The 11,036-nt window shown below is 49.4% G+C and overlaps 1 protein-coding gene across 1 annotated transcript in view; it reads right to left on the bottom strand.

The window, feature by feature from the left end:
* adora2aa (adenosine A2a receptor a) overlaps nt 1-9,315 on the bottom strand; it is a 45,422-nt gene extending 36,107 nt beyond the window's left edge. Inside the window, exons 1-2 of the mRNA XM_072587007.1 lie at nt 8,635-9,315; nt 5,591-6,374 (exon numbers count right to left, since the gene is read on the bottom strand). Coding sequence (XP_072443108.1) covers nt 5,591-5,937 — 347 coding nt within the window. The 5' untranslated portion in view covers nt 5,938-6,374; nt 8,635-9,315. The remainder of the gene's footprint in view (nt 1-5,590; nt 6,375-8,634) is intronic.
* Between the last annotated feature and the right edge of the window lie 1,721 nt (nt 9,316-11,036).

Below are 11,036 nucleotides of genomic sequence, written 5' to 3' on the forward strand. Positions count from 1 at the left end.
TTGCAAGATGAGGTTGGAGAAGCTGGGGTTATTCTCTTTGGAGCAACTAAAATGTGAGGGGGGATTTGATAGAAATACAGGATGATGTTAGATTTGAATAAATTATACAAAGGAAACTTCACAGTAGCCTCACAGTAGAGAGGAAGCGGTATTAAGGCTTGGCCAGAGATACAAGGGAAACGAGAGGATGCTTTCTTCATGCAGTGAGGATAATGACTTGGAGCTCAATGCCAGTGAGGGTGGCAGAACGAGCCAAGCAATTTCAAAAGGAAATTTGATGAGTTATGTGAGGAAATTAGCCTCGGGGCTATAGAGCTAGTGAGGGAATGGACTGCTTCCGAGAGAGTCATCATGGACCTAAAGGGCTGATTTTTTTGTGCTATATTATAAATCCCAGCTTCTCCAACCTCATCTTGCAACTAAAATCCCTCATTCCTGGAACCATTCTGTTCAATCTCTCCTGCACCCAGTCAAGGACCCTCACATCCTTCCTGAAGTGTGGTGACCCACACCCCAAAGCAGAGCTCTCTCCCTGTGACCTCCCCAGAGCTTACTATACAGGATCAGTATACAGTAGCACCTCGACATACGAACGACCTTGTTCACGAAAAAATCGGTTTATGAACAGGATTGTACGTAAAATTTGGCTTCAACGTACGTACGAAATTCAAGGTACGAATGCAAAAAGCCCGTGTGCGACCATGTGGTTTCATTATTCTGCTTTGCTATGCGCGCTTTGAACGCAAAAGCTCTCGGGCCCCGTGTGATCTCATTCAGTTGGCCTTTGGCGCGCGCGCGCTGTGAACATCGCTTATTGCTATGTCCAAGCAGTCTTATGCATTTTTTTTGTCTTTTTCATCAAATTAGCCCTCATTATGGCTCCCAAGAAAGTGAAAAGTGGGAGTGATAGTGGTGTTAAGAAACCTAAACATATTACTGTGGAAACGAAGAAGGAAATATTAGCTAAACACGAGAATGGTGCTCGCATATCTGATCTCGCTAAGCAGTATGACATGGCGAAACGGATCAATTGGAATTACATTTATTCAAAATGGGAAAAATTGATTCAGTTTGCAAACTTTTGGTTCGTGAACCGGGTCCCGGAACAGATTAAGTTCATAAGTCGAGGCGCGATTGTACTTTCACTGCTTTTGTGGTTAGTGCCAGTATTTATGAAACTCTTCTAACATAGGGGCTGAATCATGTCCTCAGGCCCATTCTGCTATTCATTAAAATCAACACAGAAGCCTGAAAATAATCTATTCAACCCAACTCTCTGTCTCCTGTTAGCCAGTCCTCTATCCATGCTAATATATCACACCCAATGCCATGGGCTCTTACCTTGTGTAATACCCTTACAAATGGAACCTTATTGAATGCCTTTTTGAAATGTCAGCATACCACATCTAACCATTCCAATTATAAACCAAGCAAGAATAATGATAAATTTGTTGAACATGATTTTCCCTTTCATAAAACCATCTTGATTGCATTATGATTTTCTAAATGTCCTGCTATAATCAACTTTATAATAGATTCGAGCATATTCCCAATAACAGATGCTAGTCTAAAGTTTCCTACTTTCTGTCTCTCTCTTTTCCTGAATATGTTTCCAGTTTTCCAATCTACTTGGACTTTTCCAGAATCTCAGCAATTTTGGAGGATGATAACTAAAGCATCCATTCCCTCTGCAGCCACTTGCACTGAGACCCTAGGATGCAGGCCATCTGGTGCCAGTGACCTGACAGCTTTCACTTCCATTGGTTTTCCTGACTCCTTTACTCCAGCAATCAGGATTATATGAGATTCCTTGCTTGCTTTTGACCCTTGCTAGTCTTTTGTCCCTGGGATGTTTTCTGTGTGAAGATAGATACTACGTTCTGTTCAGCATTCAGGATCACACAGCTAGCAACCTGAGCTTTAACAGAGTTCATTGAGAACACTGCAGAAACTCCAATTATAATCTCCCCAATAGCCTAGGTTCAGAAACCACAGCGTTAGATTGGAAAATTGCACATATCACTCTTCTAAGAAGGTGAGAGATGCAAACTAGAGAATGATCGAGCTGTTAGCTTTAATTGGAAAATTACTGGAGTCTGAACACTTTTGCATTTTTTGCTGGTCAGCAAGCTAGCATAGATTTGTTCAGGGTAAGTCACACCTGACAAATGGTTATGTTTTTTGAAGAGATAACTGAAGTGCTGCCTGGGAAAAGGGGTGCTTGAACTTACATAAACTTTCAGAAGACTTTAGATATATTTCTCATAAAGATACTATTTAGCTAGTGGGCGGCACGGTGGCACAGTGGTTAGCACTGCTGCCTCACAGCGCCAGAGACCTGGGTTCAATTCCCGCCTCAGGCGACTGACTGTGTGGAGTTTGCACATTCTCCCCATGTCTGCGTGGGTTTCCTCCGGGTGCTCCGGTTTCCTCCCACAGTCCAAAGATGTGCAGGTCAGGTGAATTGGCCAAGCTAAATTGCCCGTAGTGTCAGGTAAGGGGTATATGTAGGGGTATGGGTGGGTTGCACTTCGGCGGGGCGGTGTGGACTTGTTGGGCCTGTTTCCACACTGTAAGTAATCTAATCTAATCTAACAATGAAGACAAAGGAATTGAAGGGGGTTTGGCTGAACAGCACGAGACAGAGAACAGGAATGGCCAGGCACTCTAGTTAACATCTTGTGACTAGTGGTGCCCTGCAAGGATCTGTGTTGGGATCTTAACTATTGACCATTTTATGAACAATTTAGATGATGGGACATAAAAACTATAATCCAAATTCACCGTAGACAGTTTTGTAAGCAGCGTCGGTGGGAGTACAGTGAATGTAATGAGGTAAACCAGCTGGGCCTCATAGAATATGAGTTCCCTGATTGGGGCTGTTAATTTGGTCCTATCAGGGAGTCCTGGCTGACAGACATAAAGGATGACTGACAGAGATATTGATTTTCTGGTCCCTGACTCTGTATTACGTAGTACTATGGTCAAGGACTGTTTAAGTGTAAATGAAGGGTGACTTGCTGGTGGCTGCTGGCCTCTGTGGAGTTATTTCATAAAGCATAACATTACAAAGAAATACTGACAGATTATGAAAACAGGTGAATGTGGATCTCAATGTGAATGAGCAAACAGGTTTCAATATAAGCAAATGCAAGGTCACCATTTCAGAACTGAAAAGGACAGAACAGAATATTTTGAAATGATGGAAGGTTATTAACAGCACAGGTCCAAAGGCACTTATTAAAATATCATGAATGAGTGCAGAAAATGATCAGTGTGACAAATGGAATGCTGGCTTATATTGAGAAGACTAGAATAGAAGGGGGTAGAAGTCATGCCTTGAGTGTAAACAGCCCTGGTTAGACCATACCGTGTGTCACTGGGAGCTGTATTAGGTACTAAATTTAGGTCTCATTTTGACAGATTTCTGTTCCCTAAACGTATTAATGGACATGGAGTAAAAACAGGTATGTGGACTTTGGTTATATATCAGTTGCGATCTCATTCAGTGGAGGAACTGGCTGAAGGGGCTACACGTGGAATGGACTACATGTTGCTACTTTAGTCTCTCTATCTACCAACCAAGCATATTGCAGAGTCCGAGTCAGTATTGTACGCTTTTGGACATGGATTAGAGGGTCAGTTCCTGTGAGGTACCCCAGTGCAGCTGGAGTTGCTGGATATTTGTTAGTGGGTAGCAGGTGGTGTGGTTGACTCAGTGCCAGCACAAGGTAGACTCAGTGGACATTACTGCCAACTATTCACCATCTGATCTCTATGCCCCACAACACCGTGTCCAGTCCCTCCTCAAGGTGACCGTTCTGTGCATGACTAGCAATGGCAGCACACTGTTTCAATCATCTCCTACACTCCTCACCCTCCCTCACTCAATTCCACCCACACTCATTGGACCCTCCACACCCTCCCTCACTCACTTCCACCCACACTCTTTGGACCCTCCACACCCTCCCTCACTCACTTCCTCCATCACACACTGGACCCTCCACACCCTCCCTCACTCACTTCCTCCCACACACACTGGACCCTCCACACCCTCCCTCACTCACTTCCTCCATCACACACTGGACCCTCCACACCCTCCCTCACTCACTTCCTCCATCACACACTGGACCCTCCACACCCTCCCTCACTCACTTCCACCCACACTCACTGGACCCTCCACACCCTCCCTCACTCACTGGACCCTCCACACCCTCCCTCACTCACTTCCCCCCACACTCACTGGACCCTCCACACCCTCCCTCACTCACTTCCTCCCACACATACTGGAGCCTCCACACCCTCCCTCACTCACTTCCACCCACACTCATTGGACCCTCCACACCCTCCCTCACTCACTTCCTCCCACACACACTGGACCCTCCACACCCTCCCTCACTCACTTCCACCCACACTCATTGGACCCTCCACACCCTCCCTCACTCACTTCCTCCCACACACACTGGACCCTCCACACCCTCCCTCACTCACTTCCTCCCACACATACTGGAGCCTCCACACCCTCCCTCACTCACTTCCACCCACACTCATTGGACCCTCCACACCCTCCCTCACTCACTTCCTCCCACACACACTGGACCCTCCACACCCTCCCTCACTCACTTCCACCCACACTCATTGGACCCTCCACACCCTCCCTCTCACTTCCTCCCACACTCCACTGGATCCTCCACACCCTCCCTCACTCTACCCTCACAAACTGGAATGTCCATAACCTCCCTTACTTCCTCCTTCACACTTTCCACATTCACCCTCCTTTACTGTCAAAGCCTCCTCACCCTCCCTCTATCACAAACTCGACACACATCTTCCTTTCCTTTCAGACTGGCCCCTCCCTTACAAACAGGACCCCCTCCCCCTCACCCCTCCCTCACAAACTGGATCCTTTCTCCCTTACAAATTGGACCTTCACAAACGAGATCCTCCTCACCCTCCTTCCTCCCTCCCTCATAAACTAGACCCTCCTTACTCTCTGCTCTTTCACAAACTGGACCCTCACCTTGTATCGTCACAACCCAGACCCCTCTCACCCTCACTCTTCCCTCACAAACTAGACCCTCCTTGATCCCTCCCTCACAAACTGAATCTTTTCACTCTCCCTCCCTCACAAACACAACTTCACTCATCTTTTATGCATTTTAGAAAATTATCAATTTAGCTTTTTTAAAGAGAGGAAAATAAACCTGGAAGTAATCTGAATAAAATCTTTGCAGGCTTCCTGAGATTATGGACTTTGGTTTTGTTATTACAGCTGAAGGATTTTGTGTGTCAGTGTGAGCCTCAAACAACCAGGATTTTGGGCCAGTGCTCAGCTCTTCCTCAATACCACAGGAACAGTGTGTCAGGAGGAAGTACCCACTGCTTCAAACTCATCTGACACAGGAGCCCTCACAGATTGAGACTGGGATGACTGAATTCAGAATTGAGCAAAGATAATGCCCAAGTCATTGTGTCAACCAATTTCCCCTTTCTCCAGAGATACCAATTTTCAGGTCCCCCTCCAGTTGGTAATGAGGGTTATCAAATCAAACATTACCTCATACAGAGAGATGTTGGTGATCCTTCTTACCTCAGTGGGATTTTGATGCAAATGTACCGGTCAATGGCGATGGCCAGCAGGCTGAAGATAGAGCTCTGAGTTAGTACTAACACAAAACAGGCGATGAAGAGGCAGCCGTAGAAAAGGGAGCAGAAACCAGTGCTGATGGTGATGGCAAAGGGAATGGCCAGTACCCCGACAGCAATATCTGCCACAGCCAAGGACACCACAAAGAAGTTTGTGACGTTTTGCAAGTTGCTGTTTAGGTAGACAGCCCAACACACCAGGACATTCCCCAGTACAGCTAAGACTGCGATGACAAGCTCAAACACTATGTAGGTCACAATCTCCAAATGTTGCCTCCCAGTTGTTAGCATGATGGAGTGGGCAAGGCGTGCTGTGGTGAAACACCAGGCATAGCGGCAACTCAGAACCAGGTCACCCCCTGCCAGCCAGAAACAGCTTCAGTCCAGTCCAAGTTAAGAGATGAAAGCAAGGGGGATAGGTGAGTTCCACTGATATTGACTTCCGTTCCCCCACTCCCACGCACATTTGCAACTTGCTTTTCTGAGGTCTTTACAACTTTTTCATTCCTCCAGATCAAACTGATGAAACGTCTCACTGAAACTCAGTGGTGGCTGTTATCTCAACAGTGGCATTCCTCCATCACTCCCGGGTTCGGCTTTCCATGAGAGGCTGGCACCTTCAGTTCATTATCTGCTGTCTCTTCAGATTATCTGTCATTGGCACCCAGGTCCAACATCCTGACCTCTGCCTCACCGTGATCAGCCTTTCAGCACTGTGTGTCTTGGCACTGCAATAGTTAAAAACACAATATTACTGCATGGAGGATCCAAGCGGAAAGCCAGTGTGACCAGCCTGTTGCTGCTACTGATCTGAAAACAGCTGGAAAGACACTGAGGTGTCCTCACCCCCAGACAGTCCTATTTGTAACACTTTCATACAGACAGTGGAGTACATCGAGAATTTGGCCTAAGGAGTCCACACCAACCCTGTAAACAGCATCCCACTCAGACCCACCCCACCCAACTCTATTACTGTGGGTTCCATATATTCCACAACTAACCCACATAGCCTGTACATCCTGAGGCATGACCAATCCACCGAACACCAGGGGAGGAAACCGCAGCACTCAGACATTGCCCTCACAGACACGGGGAGAATGTGCAAACTCGACACAAGACAGTTGCCTGAGGCTGGAATCAAACCCAGGTCCCTGGTACTGGGAGACAGCAGTGATAACCCCTGAGCCACCAGGCCAACCCTAAGGAAGTGGTCGAGATGGCTACAATTACAGCATTTAAAAGACATTTAGATAGGTAGGTGGATATAAAAGGTTTAGAGGGATATGGACTAAACACAGGCAAACAGAATTGGTTCAGGTAAGGAAATCAGGTCAGCATGGACAAGTTGGGCTGAAGGGCTTGTACATTGTATGACTCTAAGCACTGGATGGGCTGAGTGGCCTCTTTCTGTGCCAGTAGAATTTTAATCAGAGTCAAACAGATATTAATGAATTAATAAGGAATGGATAAGACCCTCCTCCTTGTGTAAAACCAAAATGCCACAGATGTTGAAATAAGAACACAAGAATCTGGTACACAGATGGTCTGATGTTGTCTCTGGATAGGGGACATAGTTAGTGTCTCACCTTCTGGCCAGTTACTAGAATTTCATCATGAATAGTCAGAATCGGAGACGTTAACAGTGTCTTTCTCTCTCCCTCCTTCCTATTACCCATAGACACTGTCTGACCTGCTGACGACCTCGAGGGTTTACAGCTTGTGGCTTGTTGCTGCTGTGACCTCCCCCAGCCTCGCTGTGACCCCTGGACTCTGAAGCAATCCCAACTGTCCCTTGTGTCTCCTCCCTATCCCTTCATGAATTTTAGATCCCCATCTGCCCATCTAACCCGAGACCCTCTATTGTCCCACATCCATTGATAGCCCCAGACTCTCAATACCCCAGACCCTCAATACCCCAGACCCTCTAATACCCCAGACCCTCTAATACCCCAGACCCTCTAATACCCCATACCTTCAACACCCCAGACCCTCAATACCCCAGACCCTCAATACCCCAGACCCTCTAATACCCCAGACCCTCAATACCCCAGACCCTCTAATACCCCAGACCCTCAATACCCCAGACCCTCTAATACCCCAGACCCTCAATACCCCAGACCCTCTAATACCCCAGACCCTCTAATACCCCAGACTCTCTAATACCCCAGACCCTCTAATACCCCATACCTTCAACACCCCAGACCCTCAATACCCCAGACCCTCAATACCCCAGATCCTCTAATACCCCAGACCCTCAATACCCCAGACCCTCTAATACCCCAGACCCTCTAATACTCCAGACCCTCTAATACCCCAGACCCTCTAATACCCCAGACCCTCTAATACTCCAGACTCTCTAATACCCCAGATCCTCTAATACCCCAGACTCCCTAATACCCCAGACCCTATAATACCCCAGATCCTCTAATACTCCGGACTCTCTAATACCCCAGACCCTCTAATACCCCAGATCCTCTAATACCCCAGACCCTCTAATACCCCAGACCCTCTAATACTCCAGACTCTCTAATACCCCAGACCCTCTAATACCCCAGACCCTCAATACCCCAGATTCTCTAATACCCCAGACCCTCAATACCCCGACACTCTAATACCCCAGATCCTCTAATACCCCAGACCCTCAATACCACAGACCCTCAATACCCCACACGCTCAATACCCCAGACCCTCAATACACCATATGTTCGATACCCCAGACCCTCAATACCCAGACCGTCTAATACCCCAGACCTTCTAATACCCCAGACCCTCTAATAGCCCAAACCCTCAATACCACAGACCCTCAATACCCCACACGCTCAATACCCCAGACCCTCAATACACCATATGTTCAATACCCCAGACTCTCTAATACCCCAGACCCTCTAATACCCCCTGCCCCTTTAATGACTCCAGCTGCTATAGCGATCCTTCAGTCCTGCCCCATTTTAACTAGAGTTATACCCCACATGGATAAGGCAGTTTTACCTCCTGGAGGAGTCCCGATCCAAGTCGCCCGATAATGTCAGTAAATCCCGACCGCGAGGAGAGCGGAGCTCGGGAAAAATCCCCAAGGAGCGGAGCCGGGAGAGAGCGGGGCAGCGTCCAGCAAGGCCAGTGTCCGGAGCCCAGTGTCCGGAGCCCAGTGTCCGGAGCCCAGTGCCCAGTGTCCGGAGCCCAGTGTCCGGAGCCCAGTGCCCAGTGTCCGGAGCCCAGTGTCCGGAGCCCAGTGCCCAGTGTCCGGAGCCCAGTGTCCGGAGCCCAGTGTCCAGTGTCCGGAGCCCAGTGTCCAGTGTCCGGAGCCCAGTGTCCGGAGCCCAGTGTCCGGAGCGTTCGCCAGCCTCACGCTGACGGTCTGTTTCCTCTCCTTCCCGAGAACTTACCTCTCCCTGACTTCTCCCTGTTTCTGATTCTCCCCTTTATCTCTTTACTTTCCAGCTCTCCGCCCCCTCTCTCTCACTGTCTGTTAGATTTTCTCTTTCTCTCTGTTTCTCCCGTATCTCTGGTTCTCTCTCTGTTTCTCCCGATGTTAGTCTCTCCCACTATGTTTATCTCTCTCTCTCTCTGTGTGTCTGGTTTTGTTGAAGAGTCTAGTTCCTTCACTTCACAGCAGCAGCAGGGACAGGGCTGTGGGTCTGCCTGTAGCCCATCACATACTGTCATCACTGCCGTGTGTTACTGCTCCAACCCCGCCCCGCCCCACTACTCCCACCCTCCCTCTCTCTGCCTCTGTCTGCCCCCACTCCCCTCCCTCCCTCTGTCTGCCCCCACTCCCCTCCCTCCCTCTGTCTGCCCCCAATCCCCTCCCTCCCTCTGTCTGCCCCATTCCCCTCCCTCTGTCTGCCCCCAATCCCCTCCCTCCCTCTGTCTGCCCCATTCCCCTCCCTCTGTCTGCCCCCCACTCCCCTCCCTCTGTCTGCCCCCACTCCCCTCCCTCCCTCTGTCTGCCCCCAATCCCCTCCCTCCCTCTGTCTGCCCCATTCCCCTCCCTCTGTCTGCCCCCCACTCCCCTCCCTCCCTCTGTCTGCCCCCAATCCCCTCCCTCCCTCTGTCTGCCCCATTCCCCTCCCTCTGTCTGCCCCCCACTCCCCTCCCTCTGTCTGCCCCCACTCCCCTCCCTCCCTCTGTCTGCCCCCAATCCCCTCCCTCCCTCTGTCTGCCCCATTCCCCTCCCTCTGTCTGCCCCCCACTCCCCTCCCTCTGTCTGTCCCCCCACTCCCCTCCCTCCCTCTGTCTGTCCCCCCACTCCCTCCCTCCCCGCCCTTCATGCCTCTCTGACCCCCTCCCCGCCCTCCCCCCGCTACTTCGCTCTCTTCTCCTTTCTCTCTCCCTCTTTCCCTCTCACTCCGCCATCCCTCTTTCCCTTCCCTTCCTCTCCCTCAGTCTCTCTGACTCTTCCCTCCCTCCTCCCATCTCTCCCTCTCTCTCCCCTGCCACTTTCCACCTCTTTTCCCCTTCCCTCCATACCCCTGTGTCTCCTCTCCCCCCCTCACGGCCTCATTGTCCCCCTCCCTCTTTCCCTCACTCTTCATCCCTCTTTCCCTCTCTTCAACTTTCCCTCTTCCCTTCCTTCCTCTGTCTCCACTTTTCCTGTCCCATCTCCCCTTTCTCTTCCTCCTCATCTCCCTATTCCCTCTCCTCCTCTTTCCCCGTTCCCTCCCTCCTCCCACCCCTCCCTTCAAGAGATGCTGGAGTAGAGGTATTTGGTTGTAGATGTGCACAGATCATTGAAGGCAGAGCAATCTGGGCGTAGGGGGAAAGGGCTTGTAGACCACTCTTGTCAGACATCAGCTGCAGTATGGTGTACAGTTGTGGAAGGATGTGAATGAAGGAAGTACAGAAGGGGTTTACAAGAATTCCTTCATTTCTAAGGAGAGATTGAAGAAGCTGGGATTGTTCACCTTGGAGAGAAGAAGCTGAGAGGAGATTTAGTAGCGGTTTTCAAAATCATGAGTGGGCTAGAACAGAGTTGTTCCCGTTTGTACATGGAATAAGAATAAGATGCAGTAGATTTAAAGTGATCTACAAACAGAATAAGGATGGTGTGAGAAAACACTTTCTCACATGTCAATACTGAGGCTGTGGAATGCACTACCTGGAATCGTAGAGGAGGCAGGTTCAGCTGAGGCTTTCAAGAGGGGCACTGGATGATTATATGGATCGAAATAGTGAGCAGAGAAATGGGGTGAAAGCAGGAACTTGGCCCGAGGTATTGGTGCCGGTTTGAAGGAGCTCCAAGCGCCGAACGGCCTCCTTCCGTGACAGTTCCGTGACTCAGTGATAAGCAAACAGCCGGGAGGAGGCTCTGAGAAACAGCCAGGAGCAATTCACCCCGCTTTTAGAAATCTTGGTTGGCAATTCCGGAAAAAAAATACGTTCATTTACATAGC

This window comes from Chiloscyllium punctatum, chromosome 17 (assembly GCF_047496795.1).
Source record: "Chiloscyllium punctatum isolate Juve2018m chromosome 17, sChiPun1.3, whole genome shotgun sequence".
In the NCBI taxonomy this organism is placed as follows: Eukaryota; Metazoa; Chordata; class Chondrichthyes; order Orectolobiformes; family Hemiscylliidae; genus Chiloscyllium; species Chiloscyllium punctatum.